A 20813-nucleotide genomic window follows, 5' to 3' on the forward strand; every position below is an offset into this window, starting at 1 on the left:
GATAGGCTACACTGCCTCAATAAAAACACATTCATCAAACCAGCTGACATGCTGTGGCACAAAACACCAGAAGAAAAAAAAATCTCAGAAGAGCAGAAAGAGAGAGAGACATAAGAACACAGAGAGTCAGTGAGGGGATGGTTAGTCTGGTAAGCAGCCGCTCAGCTGTTTAATGCTGGTTATTGTGAAGAGTTGCAGTGAGTAATCCACACACGGGGGAACAGACACAGATTCATCAAATCAACAGCAAGTGCTTCATTATGTCCTTAATGTGCCGAGAAACAATCAGAGAGCTCATCTCCACTCATTAAAACACTTCAGACCGGATCAGACCGGACTATACGAGAGCTTAAAGAGAGAGATCTGAAGAAAAATCAACATTGTGTCATCACTGACTGCTTTAGGGGCTTTTATTTGCTTTTAGGAGCTTAAAAGTGTGCATTCAAGTGTGTGTGTGTTGTAACTTTTAAAAGCTTTATACTATTTAAACATTTTTGTAAGAATTATAACTTTTTATGTAACAGAAATAATATAATTAGGTTTTGATTATATAATTATATATTTGTAAAATGAAAGAATTTTGCATTGTAGTATTATTATATATTTTTATATACTTATACTAATTTTTTTATTTTTTTATATATATTTTATATATTTGAATTACTAATATCATATATTCAAAACAATTAAACTATTTAAATACTATATAAACTGTATAATTATACAAATGCATATCTTTACAATTTGTTATAAACTTTTATAAATATTTTACTTTTTATACTAATAATTATTTTTGTTTTGTATTTGATATTTAAGTTACTAACAAAATAGAATTTAGAACAAGGCAGCGGATATTTGCACTAAATTTGCACAAAAAAAGCTATAGATACCATAAATAAGACCATGTATAGTACCATAAAATGTTCATGCAATCAAATTATTCAGTCCAGCGATCACGATTAGGGTTGTCCTACCTGTCTGTCAGTGTATGTATTTGCACCTCTGGAAACTGTTAGCGCAGACATGATACAATATCGGCATGTTCATTACACTATTGCCATTGTACTTACATATACTTATAGTGTACTTACAGTGTATTTATCTAAGAAAGTTCTGGTAACACAAGGTAACTACATGGGGTAGGGTTAGGTTTAGTACCTATTTATTACATAGTTATTGTAATTACTATAATAAGTACATAGTATGTACATGAGGAACAGGACTGTAAAATAAAGTGCTACCGCAATTGCAACTGAGAATGGAAGGTGTTATTACTGTAATATTATACACTTTGTACGTTAATGTTTTCTCAGCTGGGAATAAGACATGAGGTAATCTGATAGCGTTGATGCTGTCTCTCATCGTGTCGCTGGTTAGTCTGGTTACTCCTTTGAAGGAAATCCTGATATAATAAACCCCTTCTATCACTGTGAGAGCTGCTGTTCTGCTCTTGTTAAGGTCATCTGAAAAGATCTTTAGCAATCTCTGCAGCGGAGCGACTGATCCAGAGCGATACTCTCTGAGATCATTACCTCACACTCATCACTCATAATACCGCAAAATATACACACCTCTCAATAAAACACATGCATGTGACATCAAAACACACGTGCACACACACACACACACACACACACACACACACACACACACACAAGTGAAGACCGCAGACACTGCACTTTACTGTAACAAACACAGATATGACCAGAGACTGTCCAACTACAAAACCATGCAAAAGGCACAAAAAAAGCATACTAGGAGTATCTTATAAAATAATGTACTAATATTAAATGTTTCTAAGGATAAAGTATTTTTAATTCATTTAAATATACAATTACATATCTATGGTTGCAATTATTTACACTATGTACCTACATGATTATATAAATATATAAAACCGTATAAACGACTTCTAGTATATTTTAAATACAATTGTTATTGTTGTTTTGAAAATCTGTAGCACCATTTTCTTAAAGATGCCACTTTTAGGTGCAAAAACATCTGAGTGCAGTGAAATCCACATGTACGTGTGATTGAGGGGGCCTAAATAGACAACAACAACAAACTAACAAATAAATAAAGTATTGATTGTTTGGAAGGGATGGATGAGCGAGTGTAAATGATGATTTTTTTCTTCTGGTGATGGAAACTCTTTCCTGAGCATGTTAGCGTCTGCAGGCTGACAGCCAACCGCTGAACATGTGCTGATGTTTAGTCCGGATAAAGTGTGTCTCAGCAGCAGACGAGGAAACACACACCCCTGAGAGGAGGCGCAGTGTTTAAAGGGTCGAGTGTAACGGCAGAGATCTGAGATGGACCCTGAACTTCCTCCCGATTAAACCATAGCGGCTCGTCTCATCAGTAAACGGAGAGAAACCCCCGTGTGTGTGTGTGTGTGTGTGTGTGTGTGCTGGCAGCATCACTCACTCCAGCGCTCTCGTTCTGTTAGACGACTGAAAGCTAATCTGAGACACTCGCAAAGTCCACCCATAGTACAGAGACCCACAATCTGATAAGATAAGAAAGAGTAATTACCTATAAATACCTGGGCATATGGCTTGATGAAAGGTTGGGATTTGATATTCATATTGAAAATCTTAAAAAAAAAACTCAGACCCAGATTGGGGTTTCTTTGTCTTTTAAAGAAATGTCTTCCTTTTAAAGCAAAAAAGAGCATTATTCAAAGCTGTTTTGTTTCTGTGTTGGACTATGGCGATGCGATTTATATGTATGTATTTTTTTTTATTATTGTTTATACCATGCTGCAATACGATTTGTGACTAATGCTCCTACACGTACCCATCGCTGTACTTTGTTTGATTTGGTTGGCTGGCCCTCCTTGCATCAGAGGAGAAAAATGCATATGTTGATGTTTATTGTCAAAGCTCTAACAGATAAACTGCCTTTGTATATCTGCAGTCTCTTATCTTATTGTTCTGGTAGTTATAAAACTAGATCGTCCTTTAAATTACTTTTAACTGTGTCTAGATCATACTCTGAGTTTGACTTCTGAAAAGACTTAATAAATTATTTGTATGCAACATTATAAGGGCCTTTCATACCCCTGTAACCTTTTTATAGTACCATAACTAATTGTGGAACTATCCAATTTTGGGCGTTTTCGTACCACCGCAACTAGGTGCGATTTTAGTAGCGGACTGCCTTTTTCAAAAACCAAATTAGCTCCTTCTCTGGAGCGGGGTCTAAGCAGCACAACCGGTACTACCCGTGACATAAGTAGACATTTATTGGCCAGACGAGTTCGAAAATGCCCTGACCAGCCATGATTTAAGACGCAGTGTAACATACTGTAAACATTGAGTCAATTTATTTCGCAAGTATGGTGAACAGCGATACATGTATGGACACTTAATTGCATTCACTTGTAGCAAATGTAGCAATGCCAGTTATTGTTGGAGATTCTTAATTGTCCTTTCCGTTCTTTCGTACAGGGAAATTGCGCGAAATTGGCCCGGTACTTGTAACTAAAGTGGTGCGAAAGGCCCTATATTTACAATATAATTCTGAAATCATGAAAGCATTTGATTTTTTATTATTATTTTTTGTACGTTACTAGTTTCACAACTCATCAATACAACAATCTATCTATCTATCTATCTATCTATCTATCTATCTATCTATCTATCTATCTATCTATCTATCTATCTATCTATCTATCTATCGTTCTATCTATCTAGATCTGTAGGTAAACCTGTGTGTTCTGGTGAATTAGCTGCGTGTGTGTGTGTGTTAGCGTATGGCTCTGCTGAGCTCAACTGTCATTTCATTTTCCTTATGAAAGACTTTTACAGTCATCGAGACTCGAGGGCGAATCAGAATGAACTCAAAACAGAGCATGTGAAGCGGACTAAAGCCAATTACTCTGCGCTGAATTCTTCATTTGTGCCACCGAAGAGTTTTAAAAGAAATGTGATCCGTGACTGCTAATCAAATGGAGCCCAGAGCTAACTAGCAGCGCTAATGATACGGCCACCATCTGACTGCCATAAATTACAGCAGCCTTCAACAGCCTGTGCCTTTACTGGGAATGGAAAGCAACGTGGCGTCTAGTTTGGCTAATATCACGCTAGCATGAGTCGTTTTATTGGTTGTACTGGATTGGCGGCTGAGGAGTGCAAACGCAGCGCTCTCCGCTTCACCTCCATAAAGTGGGAAATCACTGACATCAGCACTGCGCCTCTGAGCAAGACATTTAACCCGGCATCGTCCCGGACGGGACAGAGCCACTAATACATGACAGACATCACTACTGATCAAACCTCTACACAATATTATCTATTCATCCATCCATCTATCATACTAGAAACCAGCTAGAACACCCTAGAAACCATTCTTTGTGTGTGTTTTCTTTGGAAACTAAAGAGCAAAACATTCTTGACAGATCCTCATTATTATTACACAACAAACTCAAGCTAGTTTACATGTGGGGAAATGATTCATTTTGAACGTTTTTCAGTGAGAAAGCTCCTCACCTGCGTAGAGCTCCGGTGCGTAAACTGCTCCGACCACCGGATTGAGTTTCCAGCCTGCAGAAACGGGACAGAGATGTGCTTGAACAGATCCCACAGAGAGTCAGATGTTTCAAACAGCTGTGTGCTGAGAGGAGCTCTTACTGTTTGTGTACGGGTTTACCACTTTCTTATTCGTCATCACTCTCGCTGTGGCATTGTTCACCTGAGATAGAGAGAGAGGGATGAGAGTGTGCTGCAGAAACATATATCAGAAACGCATGCATATGAACACTGCGCTCATGCAAACACACATGCATGTGAGTAATATCCGTCTGTGCTTCCTGTAATCACCCTCAATGCATCTCTTTTGGCTGTTCTGAGCCATGCACACCACACTTTAGGGAATGTGTTTTTATAGTCTGATATTTTGCTTCACTTTTGCATTTTTTTTTTTTTTTTTTACTGCAAATAGTTTGGAATTGATGACATACACAAGCAATGGATAAAACAAAAAACATGAATAACAGCAGTAAACAACACTTTGATCATGATATATGATCTCAAATACAGTTTGAAAATACAGTTACCCAATGAGAAATGGTGGAAGTTGATGAACACTAACAATAAAATTCTGCACTTTTTTATTTAATAGATTTCAAAGGTTCAGCTTTATATATATATATATATATATATATATATATATATATATATATATATATATATATATATATATATATATATATATATATATATATATATATATAATTGGTTTAACATCCAACAGATTAAATTCCTATCAGAGATCAATAAAAATTAAAGAAATATTCTGGGAAATTTTCAACTTAATATCTATTGACAGTATCTGTCAAATATTTGGTATTTTTTATCTAAACTGAACAAATATAATATAATATAATATATAAAAGTACATACAATTAAATGCATGCTAAATTCAATTCAATTCAATTCAATCACTGTACAGTAACAGGAATTTCAGAGGACATGTTCTTAATAGTAATTTTAATTATTGTTACGATGCAACAAATGTTAAAATCCTAAAACAGTATAAACATACTGTATACAAAATATAGTTTATTTTTTATTTCTTTTGATTTTGGGGTGAAATGTTGTTAGAGTATAAGCCATATTTAACCCAGAATATTGCTTTCAGGTGTCACAAACACACATATGCACAGCTTTCGTGCAGATGCTCAAGAATCTCAGGATGAGGACAGGAAATGAGGTCAGCAAGCAGGAAAGGAGGACGGAGAGAAGGGGAAAAGGAAAGCACCTCGATTTTACGTCCTTCTACGATAGTACCGTTTAGTTTCTCCCGCGCACGATCTGCGTCTGTGCTCGTTTCAAAAGTTACAAAGCCAAAGCCCTGCGGACGCATGGAGTGAAACAGAAGGAGAGAGAGAAACAGCACTGAAGGGGTTTGGAGAGAGTCAGGAGCCCACGACAGGAGGGACATGATCAGGAGCATTACAGAAACACGCTACAGTAAAACACCAGCAGAGAAACACAGATCCACAGTCTGTGTGTGAAGAGCTTCATTCAGATCATGTTAGTGACACCTATAAACCTCTTTTACAATGTCACATGCCTTACTCAAAGTTCAAAAAGTGACTAAAGAAGCTTTAAAGCAAACCAGTTCCCTCCCCAGACACATTCATAACATATTAGACAACTATTTTTAGCAGTGCATGTACAACTCTGGCTGTAGGTATAATTGATATAAAAATGTTTTTTACTATATTGCAAAAATAATAAAAATATACAAACAAATAGAAATATAAATAATAGAAATATATAGTGTAGAGTGGAAAGGGGGTGGGGCTACATATGATGGACAGATGCTGTTTGACCAGGGGTGCCGCTAGCACTTTTGGGCTGTAAGAAAGAAAATGAGGCTGAGCTACCTGCTGTTCCCATTCCACACCAAACATACAAGCAAGCCTAGTTATCCATAATCCTTGTCCCCAATTTAATAATACCGACCTATTAGTTTTGCTATTGCTTTTGACAACTAAGTATCAGTATTTAGTAAGAGACCTACCCATAGTCGCGGGAATATATTTTATCTGGGGGTGCAGGGGGGCGGGGCTTGATGTTGAATTTTATGAATTTTAAACAAAATGTTAATATTAAACAGCCCAAACACTTAGAGATCAGCATACAAATTAATGAAGGCAGCGTTACATAAAAAATTTACATATATTTGTGCTTTTGTGATTTTAGCTCAATAATATATGTATTATTTTAAGGGGATTTTAGTAAATATTAACCTCTAAATGCTGCACCATTTATCTTCTGCAATATCAGGGTGTAACATCTAGATGTCTGTAGAGCCCTATACTGTATATAAATACATATAAGTACCTTTTAATTGTTTGCAGCAGAGTGAGAGAATTAAGATGTAAAAGTTGATATTTATGTTGATTTGAAGTGTCAGTTATTATTAAATCTAGACTTAAAGTGTATTGTGTGGCTACTCATGCTTCAGTGTGATCACTCAAAGTTATCAGTGTGACCAGGGCAATATTTTAAAACAGAGTGTTTACATACAGTGAACAGCAATGTTCTGTGGTTAAGATGTATATCCTATTTGAAGAAATCTGCATCGCAATCAGCAACTGGTAAATTGAGATTCAAGTAGCTTTATTGGCATAATAAACAGCACTTCAAACCAATGGTATTGAGCATTAGAGGCTACAATTCATAGTTTTCAGTCAAGTGACTGATTCGAAGACCTGTCGGGCAAAACATCCATTAGAAATGCAGCAAAAGCTTGTCAATTTTCATTTTGTTTCCAATCCAAAAATATTTAGATCTTCGGCAAACTCGAAGACTTCTCTAATTTGACAGTTTACCATCTGATCTCACTCAGTGACTCTAGGCTGCATGCAGTGAACAGTAGTAATGCAATCACGCAGTAATTGTTGCCGAAATGCAGAAATAAGCTGTAATTTAGATTTATTTGTAACTCTTTGGTAGATATACCTTTATAATTTCCATTGCAATACTATCAGTACTGTTACCGCTAATAAAACAGATCTCTGAGGGCCCCAAAAGTGTGTGTGCCCTTAGAATTGTCCTAACTTCCCCCCTTAGCGGCGTCTCTGTGTTGGGCTAATGCAGGATGAGCTACTAGCAGCTCGAGGGGTGGGTTTCTATCAGTCAGAGAGATAAAGGAATAGACGGAGGGCCGTATGAGTCCCGTGGACGTCTCACACGCCTGCATCTGCTCTGGTTTATCACGCAATAATGAGCTTACACAGAGGGCCAAAACACAGCCCATTTTTCAAAAGGGACAAACATATTGAATGCAAATTGCTGCTTCTTAGAGAATAGATTGTTTATTAATGGGCCGGTTGGTTCATTATACTGCAACGCTGTAGGTGGGGACAGCAAGGCATCATGGGTAATGGGCTTTGTAGGGAACACAGCAGCGAATGGTTGTCATCTTCATCTTATCTAGCCGTGGGGGACAGAGGACACTGACTGCTGACAGAAACTTCAGCACGCACCTGTCAAACACGCTCTGTCTGCGGTCAGAGAGGTTACTCATAAGGCAAACAGTAGCTAATATTAAAGCATTTCTGTTATATAACTGTACTGTGATATAAAACTGTACTGTGAGTGTTTATGAAAAATGCATGCTGACTTTTTTGTATAACAGGGTTAAAGCTTCAGTCAGTATATATACTGTAGCTGTAGAGGAGACAATAAAACCACACTGACATACATTAATTGAACCAGGTCAATTTTGTAACAAATACAGGCAATTTTTTTATATTTCTATTGAAAATTAAATCTATTGCAAATCAATTTATATTTAATATGTTAGTTTTTGTTGTTTTTCTACTATTCTACTATACTATTTTTCTGTATTTATGCACCATTCGAGTGCTATTAATACTTTGAATTATGTTTGATTTTGAATTGGATTTCTTTATTTGTTTGTTTTAAATATTACTATTGAGGTTCGATTGGTTTAATTTATAATAACCTAGGTTTACTTTTATTATCTTTTTGTAATTTTAGTGCTTTAAGTTTTACGTTTTTCACCTAATATTTGTTTTTCATCCTAAATTAACAAAAACATTTTGAGTTATTTATTGTATTTACTCATTTAGATTCACTATATAATTAAAGTGCTTTTAATTTTGTTTAGTTTTTTTTTGTCATTTTGTTTTCTGCTTTTAAACATTAATAGGTTCAATTTATTAATTCATATTTTAATGCTTTATTTAGTTCCTATTTTTTGCATAAAATTTTAATATTTTTATTTTCATTTATATTTTATTTCCATTTCAGTTTTATTTTATTAACAATAACATTTTTGTTCATTTTATTTATTTATCTTAGGTTTTAGATACACATTTAGGGCACTTTAATGTTTAACGTTCCAGCAGTAGGTTTTGGAGGGAAAACAGTTCACGTTGACATTATTAATTTTAGTTTTACACATACAGCACTGAAGTGAAGATCAGCAGCACAGGAGTTTGTACTTTATTCTGTCTTTCGTCCGGACAAACAGTAGATCAAGTCCTCAGCTGACCTCTGTCCACAACCAGCGCTCTGATTATGTGCACTGCCGTGTCTGTTTTGTTCTTTGACTTTATAGTCTTTAATCTGAGTAGAGAAAGATCAAACCGGCGTCTCTAAGCCAATAAAGAGTTCAGAAGAGAACGAGAAAGATCGTGGCTACACAAACAGAGAGGAGAAGAAAGCAAGCGTCATACATACCTTTGATCCTCTTTCATTAAAGATAATCTCCACGTCTAAGATCTTCCCAAATTGCTGCAGAAAAGGAGAGCGAGAGAAACAGAGAGCGAGGGAGAGAAAAGCAAGATGAAGACGGGAATAAGAGAGAGATAAATCGATTAGGAGCCTCTGTGTCCATGAGAAAGTGGGGTTGGAAACCTGGGATGAAATAATAACATCACGCATCCGGCAAGCTGGAAATTATATAACACACAGGACATGTTAGATGCTTCCCACTACAGGCTTCATAAAACAACTTTTCCTGAGTTTAGATGGTGAAAAACTTTTGCAATTCTGTTGCTACTGTATAATCACATTCCACAGCATTATTAAGTGTCTGCAGACTCTGAGGTCTCTGGCGTGAGGTATGTAATGTGAAGTCTGTGGTGTGAGGTTTCTAATAAGATGTTTTTGTAGTGAGGCTTCTAGCGTGAGGTCTGCAAGGTGAGGTTTTCATTAGAAGTCTGTGGCGTGAGGTTTCTAACGTGATATTTTTGGAGTGAGGTCTCTGGCGTGAGGTCTACAAGGTGAGGTTTTCATGAGAAGTCTGTGGCGTGAGGTTTCTAACGTGATATTTTTGGAGTGAGGTCTCTGGCGTGAGGTCTGCAAGGTGAGGTTTTCATGGGAAGTCTGTGGCGTGAGGTTTCTAACGTGATATTTTTGGAGTGAGGTCTCTGGCGTGAGGTCTGCAAGGTGAGGTTTTCATGAGAAGTCTGTGGCGTGAGGTTTCTAACGTGATATTTTTGGAGTAAGGTCTCTGGCGTGAGGTCTGCAAGGTGAGGTTTTCATGAGAAGTCTGTGGCGTGAGGTTTCTAACGTGATATTTTTGAAGTGAGGTCTCTGGCGTGAGGTCTGCAAGGTGAGGTTTTCATGGGAAGTCTGTGGCGTGAGGTTTCTAACGTGATATTTTTGGAGTGAGGTCTCTGGCGTGAGGTCTGCAAGATGAGGTTTTCATGAGAAGTCTGTGGCGTGAGGTTTCTAACGTGATATTTTTGGAGTAAGGTCTCTGGCGTGAGGTCTGCAAGGTAAGGTTTTCATGAGAAGTCTGTGGCGTGAGGTTTCTAACGTGATATTTTTGAAGTGAGGTCTCTTACCAGAGGTTTTCTTTAGAAGCCTGTTATATGAGGTTTCTAATGTGACACATATGAAGTCTATTGCATTAGTTTATATTGTAAAGTCTGTGGTGTGTGGTTTCTAATGTGATTATTTTGCAGTGAGGTTTCAGCGGTAATGTATATGGAGTCTCTGGCATGAGGTCTCACATGTGAGGTTTTCCATTAGTGTGAGGTCAAAAGGTGTTTTTGCACCACTTGGTGCTAGGATTCGTTTGTATGCATTTGAGCAATCAGGGTACACTTAAGTTTTTTTTTTTTTTTTTACTCTACTCTAAAGTAGGAGCTCATTTAGTTCCCGCAACTGGAGTTTCTAGAACTAAAAACTAAAACCACCAAAAAAGTGGGAACTTCCACCAATAATTCTAGAAACTATAGAAAGGTTCCTCTGTGATGAGGTTTCTAATTTACAGTATATATTGTTTTAGAGTGAAGTCTCTCAAGTGTGGTCTATTATGTCAGCTTTCATTAGAAGTCTGTGGCGTGAGCTCTCTAATAATTGAATTATATTTAATGTGATGTCTATAGAGCCTCTGGCGTGAGGTCTATCATGTGAGGATTTGTTTCTTTTCTTTTGCAGCAGAAGTCTCTGGGGTGAGGTTTGCATTTTTGTGTAATATGATGTTTTTGCAGTGAGGTCTCTGGCTTGAGGTCTTCAGTGGAAGTCTGTCGTGTGAGTTTTTTTATGTTTTTGCAGTGAGGTCTCTGCCAGGAGGTTATATATCTATCGGTGGTGTGAGGTTTCTAATACGTTGTTTTTTTTTAGTGATGTCTCTGGTGTGAGTTCTCTCAGGTGAGCTTTTTCTTTTTTATATATATATATTTATTTTTTTATCTAAGTTTGTGGTGTGAGGTTTCTAATGTGATGTATCTGGAGTATCTGAAGTGAGGTCTCTAGCATGAGACTTATAAAGTAAAGTCGGCAGCGTAGGCTTTCTAATAAGATGTTTTTTTCAGTGAGGTTTCTCAGTGGAAGACTGTGGTCTGAGGTTTCTAATGTGATATATATGGAGTCTCTGGTGTGAGGTCTACCAGATGAATCTTTTTTTTTATTTATTTATTTTTTTTTTTTTGAAGAAGTCTATCGTCTGATATTTCTAATGTAATGTATCTGGAGTGAAGTCTCTTGCATGAGGTCAATCATGATGTGAGCTTTCTAATATGATGTGAGGTCTTTGGGGTGAGGTCTCTCAGGTGAGGTCTTTCAGTTTTTCATTAGAAGTCTGTGGTGTGAGGTTAAATATGTTGTATCTGGAGTCTCTGGCATGAGGTTTCTAATCTGATGCGTTTTGAGTGAAGTCAAGTTCTCTCATGTGAGGTTTTGTTCGGATCTGTGATTTGAATTTTCTGAATGTGATGTATCTGAAGTCTCTGGAGTGAGCTATCTAATGTGAAGTCTGCAGCGTGAGCTTTCTCATGTGATTTATTAATTGATTTTTTTTTTGTAGTGAGGTTTCTAGTGTGAGGTTTCTCATTAGAAGTCTGTGATGTGAATTTTCTAACGTGATGTATCTGCAGTCTCTGGTGTGAGGTCTCTGGCTTGAGCTCTTATCAGAGGCCTGAGAGTGAGGGGAAAAATAAGTAAAACAGGCTTTTAATTATGTACACATTTAATTTGTATTATAAATATAAGCTAAACTATGTGTGTACAGTCTGTTTTTTTCTTCTTCTGTCTTTGACTGATGACACGCTCCTTTTTCCTCTCTCTTCCTCTCTCTCTCTCTCTCTCTCTCTCTTGTTTTTGTTGTGTGGCATTGCTCCCAAGGGGGGAAACGTTCGACAATCTTCGATTTAGCTTCCGTGCTGTTTGGATCGTTAGAAAGCAGAAAGGGATGAGGGACGAGCGCAAACCCCTTTAATGAGTGCACAGTGAGGGTGGCTTTTAATTGATGCCTGTGATGGTCGTATTATTTCATTAAAAGTAATTACCCTGTCGAGCATGCTGCATCGCCATTATTCGGCCACTGCGGTAGAAAATAAAACCTCTGCGAGTGGCGTGCAGGACGGAGAAAGATGACACTGGAAGTGCTAATAGGATCAAAAGTGGTGCAGTTGTCTACAGACACAGACTACAAAAAAGGGATCGACGCTAATCAGGGGTCAATGCTAATCAGACTACATGCTAATGTTAATTAGCTGTTTGTGTGAGAGAGGAGAGGTCAGGAAAGAGTCACTAGACATGAGATGCAAAGATTCGGGAAGCCTTCATCTTCATTAACAGTACTGCAATTAGGAAAGAAACACACACACACACACACACACACACACACACACACACACAAGATGTCTTTAAAATTGTGGTTGTTTCTCCTAGACAGCGGTTAGATGAAATGAAGAGTCAATGCATTCTTTTGAATAAGATTCCTGCTTCTGTTAATAAAAAACTGTTCCTCCTGGACTTCAATGAAATGAAATTGAGACGTACAGTATGCTGAAGACTTCCATTTCTCCAGGCAAACAGACTCCAGTAATCTCGCATTTCTCCTCTAGAGTTTCAGTAGAGATCTCAACAATGTCTCACACTCTGCTCAGATTTACCAAGATACTAAAATCTGCAAACGGCAATATTTCTCATCAAATGAGCTCATCTACACTAAAAATTAATTTGTATGCCTCTAGTTTTATTTCCCCAAACTTGAAGTGCAACATCTGAGAGCATGCTGATGCTAAAACAAACCGTGTGCGATAACATTTCAAGAATGACTCTGTGCTCATGGTCTTTTTGTTTGTGCTACAGCTGCAATGGCTTATTGCTCATCCAATCAGCATCTGTGTGAAACTGTAGGCTGAAATCTATCAATTTATTCAAATGAATGCACATTCTGCAGAGGGCTCAATCAGAGACACACAAACACATTAACTCCCCAGCGTGATCTCCGTGTTGTATGGTGGGGTTTTCCCTGGCTAGCGTGCTGCAGATGCTAATTGTTTTAACCAGGCCTAATGGACCAGTGATAGAGATTGATTAGTTTGGTTGGGAAGTTGCGTTTGGCTGGGGAAGTGGTCGTCTCTACTGAGCATGCTCAGTTACCCCCTGTGGTGGCAGTTTTCTCATGCATATATGCAGTAAAACCTTAGCACAGCGCTGCAGGGAATGAAGCACTTAGTAGTTTTGCAGAGGATTGAATACAATTGAAGCTGCTTTGAATAAAAGTGCCTGTCAAACACATAAATGTCTGCCAAATTATTACACTATGATATAATTGGTTGTGATCAACAGCTTGCCAGTATCACAGTTTGCTAAGGAAAAAAAAAACCGGTACACTGGAAGCTTACAAAGTGAGATTTTAACAGAAAAGCATTCAAAGACGTTCTACACATGTGCAGTGTATTCTGGGAAATGACGTGATCTGAAAGGCCAGTTTAAAAATAGCAAATTTTAAGCTTATTTTCACAAAATTAGCTTTTCTAGTTTAGAAAATAGTTTTAAATGATTGATTATCAATCCTGTTTGCAAGCTCTATTCATATGCAGTAATTAAACTGCAATTTAAAAGGCATTGTCAATTAAATTCTGAATGGCCAGAGTGAAAGCAGTCTCCTTCAGAAGCTGGATTAGCTGGATTCCCCGGCAGGGAATTATGCACAAAGTACCCTGCCAAAAAAGCTCATGTCGTATTCTGCCAACCACAGCAGTATTGAAGGCAGTTTCTGAGCCCTGCGTCTTTTGAAGTGCTCCGATTGGTGGGGTTTTTTTTCTTTAATGCGAGGGTTCTCTCCATACCGATGAAGACTTGTTCACTGCTCACAGGAGTCAGATTTAAGCAGATCTTTAATTCCGTCTCTTAAAAGTGGAGAGCCGCAGGTGGAATGCTAACATAGTGTCTGCACAGCGGGAAAGCCGATGATGAAGGTAAGGCCCCCTGTGAGAGAATTTCCCAGCAGCCCTTGAGGCCCACAGGCAGAGGGGAAGAAGAAACAGCCCTAAAGCCAACACAAAGCCAGAGGTTTTACTTCTAGGAATGCTCTCTCCTACCTCACATTTCCGTACGGACATCCTCAGTAATAAACCACTCGGCTCTGGATAATGAGCCCAGTACTTCTGCACTCATTAGCGACTCCCAGACTCCAGCGCTTTAGCATGTGACGCTAACCTGACACCCCACTCATTGACTCTCCGTTAGCCAAGTAGCTAATTAGCTGCTCTACTTTCTCTTGGCAAACCTTCAGCCCTGCTAACCACAGGCTAAATCTCCATTAGCCACGAGGCTAATCAATGCCGCCAAGCTTTGTAAGCGTGGGATCAAGTCATTAGCGTGGCTTACTTGAGTCTGTGCAGCCAGATGGAGCTTATAGTGAGTGATTACGTCTTAAGTGTTGGGCTTACACGGCTAAAGTATGGCCATATTTCCTTTGTTTATCTTCTGTGACGTCTTATGCAAATGCGGCTAACTTTCATCATGCTAACAGGATGCAAAAGCACTGTAGTGCTTCAAGCAATTACGGCAGAGTGCGATCCATTTGGTTCTACTACAATGTAAAACATTTTTTTTTAAAGTTGTAAATAAACCAATGATTACTGGAGAACGGTTTAAAGAAAATCATATTTAATTTTTCCTACTTCAAGGTAAAAGTAGGAAGTAAAAATGTTTTTTTGAGTAAAGACATTTTACTTTTGAAGGAAAACAAATTTGAATTTGCTGAAAATGCAGTCACCCTCAGGCCATAAAATATGTGATTTCTTCATCAGAACAGATTTGCAAAATTTAGCATGTTCTCTGCAGTGAATGGGTGCCGTTAGAATTAGAGTCCAAACAGCTGATAAAAACATCACAATAACCCAGAAGTTATCCACACTACTTCCACATTTTTTACTTTAAAACGCTGCTCCCATCCAAAATAAAATACAAAAATAATATTAATATTAAATTCATTAATACATAGTCATTTATAATGTTTACTCCAGGCATAAAGACGAGGCTATTTGAGAAAGCAATATTATGGATCATGGACTCATATTTTAGCAGGAACTAATCGACTGAAGTTAAAAATTGTTGTTACTTTCAAACATGCATCCTTTGCTTCTATTGTGGATGTTTTTATCAGCTGTTTGGAATCTCATTCTGACGGCACCCATTCACTGCAGAGGATCCAATGCTGAGATAGTGGTAAGATTTTCTCAAAATGCATCTTGATTTAAGAACATTCAGATGTTTAAAATGGAAAACAAGACCAAAGTATTGAGTAAGAAAGGATGCCAGCTTGGTTAGTAGTGATTAAATAAACGTCCCCAGTCGCCTATATTGTTTTTGGCATCCATACTGAGTCTGCATCATATATCTCTGGACGACCTATGCACAATAACTGCAAGCTAATTACTGTGCTGATTTGGCATACACAAACCTGGCAGCCTCGGAGAACAATAATCCAGCTATCACAGAGCATGATGGGAAACGAGCGAGGGGCCACAGAGCATGTTGTATGTAATTTATATGGCTATGCGGCGGTCTGTGCTGTAATTAACATCATCTTTTCGACAGAGCCACCAGCCGACACCAGCCCAAACAAATGAGTGCTGTTTAAAGCAGCTTTTCTGGCCAGCCTGCTGCTGACGGGTCATTAAGATGATTGAGATGATTTTAGCAAATAAGAAGGAAGCGGTGTGTGTGTGTGTGTGTGTGTGTGTGTGCTCATTTAGTCAGCTTGTAGTCGTCTTATTTACCCTAAAGGTAAGTTCACCATATCATATGCAGAGAACGTTTAATGTAATTCATATATTCAGATATATACAAATGTTCTAACTAAGTATTTTTGTCTTGTTTTCCATTACAAATATTAACTCAACTCTTAAATAAACATATAGATATACTTGAAGCAAAACAACTTAAAGGGTTAGTTCAACCAATAATCATAATTATGTTATTAATAACTCACCCTCAAGTCGTTCCAAACCCATAAGACCTCCGTTTATCTTCAGAACACAGTTTAAGATATTTTAGATTTAGTCCGAGAGCTTTCTGTCCCTCCATTGAAACTGTGCGTACGGTATACTGTCCAAAATAACTTTTAGTTTTGGTAAATGTATTTTCGATGCTTCAACAAGTTCTAACTGACCCTCTGATGTCACATGGACTACTTTGATGTTTTTATTACCTTTCTGGAGGTACTGGATGAGCTTACAATGGAGGGACTGAGAGCTCTCGGACTAAATCTAAAATATCTTAAACTGTAAGTGTACCCTAAGTGAGTTTATGTTTAGAAAAAAAGCTCTCTGCCAATGAGGAAAGAAAAATAAGGAAATAAAAAAATGCCCTTGTTTCAAGATTATTTTCTTACCCCAATGGCATTTCTTGTTCTCAATTTTCAAACTTAATTTGGACTTTTTTTTCAGATTATTATTATTTTTTTTTCAGATTTGATATCTTAAGTAACAAGAGCATTTAATTATACTTAATAATAATTTTTTTAAATTAAAATTACGTGATAAGTAATTTTGCTTCTCAAATGAAGTAGCTAAATATTTAAAATATTTAATATTTGAAAACTGTTTATGACAGAAATGACCAACAGCAATTATCCTGTGATACAAACTACTCATTCTTTTTTTTATCTCATTTCACCATACTGAATTAAAAGATGAAATTTAACATTGCATCACTTGTTCACCAGTGGATGCTCTGCAGTGAATGGGTGCCGTCCGAATGAGAGTCGTAACAAAATGTGTATAGTTCAAAATGGCAAATGTTTCTTTTATACCAACAATCATTAGGATATTAAAGAGAGATTGTGTTCAATAAAGATAAATTGATTAATTTCCTACCTTAAATATATCAAAACTTAATATTTGATTAGTAATATGCATTGCTACTGTAAGAACTTCATTTGGGCAACTTTAAAGCTGTTTTCTCAAACTGTTTTTGCATTTTCAGATTCCAGATTTTAAAATAGTTGTATCTCAACAAAATATTGTCATGTCCTAACAAACCTTACACCAATGGAAAGCTTATTTATAAATCTAAAGTATGCATAAATATTAGCTTCAAAAATGTGCCTGGTTTAGTTGTCCAGAAAGCAATATTACGGATAGAGATGGAGGTTAAAAGCATCTTATAATGGATTTGTCTATCAGAAAGATATTAACTGATGGACTGGAGTGGTGTGTGTGGATTATTGTGATGTTTGTATCAGCTGTTTGGACTCTCCTTCTGACGGCACCCATTCACTGCAGAGGATCTGTTGATGAGCAAGTGATATAATGATACAAATCTGATGAAGAAATCTACATCATGTATTGCCTGAGGATGAATACATTTTCAGCACATTTTTGTGTGAACTATTCCTTCAAAGAGAATGAATCCTGAGGGGATGGAACCAGGAAAAAAGGCTGCTGGATAAAAGCAAACAGAAATGTGTCATAGTGCAAGTAGTTCTCGAACTCACCCCAAACATTTGCCGTAAATCCGGGTCACGGAAGCGGAAGGGGATGTTGGAGACGTGTAACCGTTTGGGCTGCTGTTTTTCCGTGGACTCTGAATGCGGCACCAGCTGGGAAACTTCTGTTTGTGTCACGTCTTCCGTCTGTCCGAGCAAAACAAAGACAGAAGAGCCGTCCGTTAATGAGCGCCTCCAGGTTAAACTCACAACCAAAGAAAAGGGTGAAGATGAAGATGAAGATGAAGGATAGTAAGTTAGCCTACTTATCCGCGGCTATCATTTTTCACTCCGGCGGTACACGGCTAAACAGACGTTGAGTTATGGTGGCCTACCTGAGGTCATGCATCTACAATAAGATTATTAATCTCCACCTGTTACTGTCTGAGGAGCCAAACACACCAGATATACTGACAAATATCCAGCAAACACACACACACACACAAGCGCTCTTGGAGGCCATTGGCTTGCTGTTTCCATCATTATGTTGATGATCCGCCACAAATGAAACTTTAGACGTGTGTGACAGATGTTTTCTCTCTCCGCTAGCTCAGTCGAGCAGAACGACACACACACACACACTCATTTTCATGTGCTCGCTTACAGCAGCATGTCATCAGAATGTCATCATTGAGGTAAAAAATGTTCAGATTCATTCAAACATGCACACGCACACACACATATGCATGTACACAACAACATCAACAAATCTCCCCAGAGCATCATGGGCTTCATCAAAACATCAACACACAGCACCAACATTATTGCATCAGCTCGTAACAGAGACACACACACACACACACACACACACACACACACTGTGCGGCACGCGTGCAAATACATGCAGTCAGTTCTGCCAGTAATTTGACAAATCTCACAAAAACATAAAAGTATCCTGTATGAGTTATTGCCAGAAGTATTGCAAATGTAATTGATGATGCTTTATGAGAGAAAAGGGCACAGATTTAAGTCATTATTCACTGAAAAACTCATCTACTGCTGGTCTCAAATGTGACTTACAGCATTATTTTCGTTAACTAAAAGCATAAAAAACAGCTCTTATCAAAAAAAAATAAATAAATAAATAAAAATAAAAAGCTTATTTAATTTAAATATAAAAATTCAGCATTTCTCATTTTTTATGTCTAGTTTTACTATATGTACTTAATAATTAATTATAATAATAATAATAATAGACTATACATATATATATATAAAAAAAATATATATATATATATATAAAAAACACAGGAGAATAAAATAAAAAGGACAACAAGGAGAATAAAATAAATAAGAAATTAAATTGAAATGAAAACTATTCGTATAATATAAACAAAGTTGTAGTAAAATAACACTGGTCACTTGTAAATTTCAAATACTACTGGTTCTCACAAATGTATAAAAAAAAGAAAAAAAAAGGTTATCACAAAAACACATGATGAAATTAAACCTTATTTTAATACTATTGCATTGCACAAAAAATCCAATAAACACATTTTCAACACAAAATCTCATTAGTGTAACACATATGTTTGTTTATAGCTCACACTGATGATTCTCATTATATTCCCATTACTGTAATAGTCTCATTTTTTTATGTGATTGTCGTAAAAAAAAAACATATATATTTTTTTTTTCCTTTTTTTTTAATCAGCAAGCTAATGGCATAAAAAAGTAATAATGCTACAAATCCTGTAATTTAAATAACATTATTTTTACTTTTTTTCTCCATTACAGAAAGTAAAAATGGGGAAATGTATATAAAAGTCATGAAATAATGTTCTAAAAATATGAATGACTTATTTTCCTTTTGATTTCAGGGTGAAATATGAGCATGTTTTAAATTAAATGATCATATCATTATTATTATTATTATTATTATTATTATTGACAATACAGAAAAAAGTTGAATTGGTGGATTTCAACATCCTTACAAGTTTCCTGACATTCACCTTGTTTTTTTTTTTTAATACATGTGAAACACGGCTTGTGCTGGTGTGGAGTCATGCGGCGCGTGATTTATGATCACACGTATGTGCATGCAGACACATGCAGTACATAATTCATTACACACACACTCAACGTGCTGCTCCGTGCGATACATCATTCTCATTTATCTCCCGGCATTAATCACCCCAGCATCATCATCACCATCATCATAACCGGCGTAACGACCGTCAGCTTTATTGTTGCCATTATGATAATCACTGTCCCGGCAGTAACGAGGCTCGTTTGTGCTCTTTTATAGCTCTCGCCTGCGCTCTGACACGCTCTGTTCTCACTGACAGCTGTCTGACTCCATCGCTCTGCCAGTGTGTTTCTGGGGCCGCAGGTGAAGACGGGGCCACCAACCCCGCTCCTCCCCCTCCCACCTCACTGCACCCTGGGTAATGGGGGGACCCGAGGAGACGTGTGGAGGTTAATATCACACAATGATTTAGCTCTCTTTCTATCTTATTCTTTTATCTAATAATCTTCTTGTAATCATAATTCTAACTAAATTATTAGATTTAAGCTTAAAGGTGTAAACACTTTTACATTGTTTTGTACATAAATGTGTGTTGGCAGCGTCTTTACGCAACCACCCTATTATGATAAATACCCAGTGCTTCTATTTTTTTTAATGCCAATAAATCACGAGAACTGTCACAGATCAAGACATTCTCAGATTCTTGGCTGTGTGATGTCACACGGACGAAGGCCACTCCCACCATAGTTGATTGACAGTCCGCCATTGTTTCACCGCCGGAGCAGATGTAGACAAGAATGTCTCTTAAGTGATTGAGATGATTTGTTGTTGGGTGTAATAGCAGTGGTCATTTACTCCTGATATCTGAGCCAGTGAAAACGCAGTGGATTATGTTTTTTTTTTTTTATGAAGGGAATGCACCTATGAGCTACATAAATGTGTCTATGTTCGTGCGAATCATTCGTGATCCAGCTTCACCTACAGAATAAGTATAAGGTGTTTTTAATGAATCTTTGCAAACTGCCTTTCCTGATATTGTGCTAATTAGCAAGTTACACAGCTAAATCCTGCTAAAGTTCGTGAGAACGGCTCTTCATCCCGAGGAAGGGAAGGGCGGGGC

The 20813-nt window shown here is 37.3% G+C and overlaps 1 protein-coding gene across 7 annotated transcripts in view; it reads right to left on the reverse strand.

The window, feature by feature from the left end:
* Positions 1-20813, reverse strand: part of rbfox3b (RNA binding fox-1 homolog 3b) — a 219293-nt gene that overhangs the window by 20482 nt on the left and 177998 nt on the right. For 6 of the 7 annotated variants that reach the window (XM_026240301.1, XM_026240300.1, XM_026240297.1 and 3 more), the window contains 5 exons: positions 17734-17871; positions 9225-9278; positions 5764-5856; positions 4635-4695; positions 4494-4547 (listed from right to left, as the gene is read on the reverse strand). In XM_026240301.1, coding sequence (XP_026096086.1) covers positions 4494-4547; positions 4635-4695; positions 5764-5856; positions 9225-9278; positions 17734-17871 — 400 coding nt within the window. The remainder of the gene's footprint in view (positions 1-4493; positions 4548-4634; positions 4696-5763; positions 5857-9224; positions 9279-17733; positions 17872-20813) is intronic. The other variant, XM_026240302.1, reaches the window with a different exon arrangement.

The sequence above is a fragment of the Carassius auratus genome, linkage group LG28B, assembly GCF_003368295.1.
Source record: "Carassius auratus strain Wakin linkage group LG28B, ASM336829v1, whole genome shotgun sequence".
In the NCBI taxonomy this organism is placed as follows: Eukaryota; Metazoa; Chordata; class Actinopteri; order Cypriniformes; family Cyprinidae; genus Carassius; species Carassius auratus.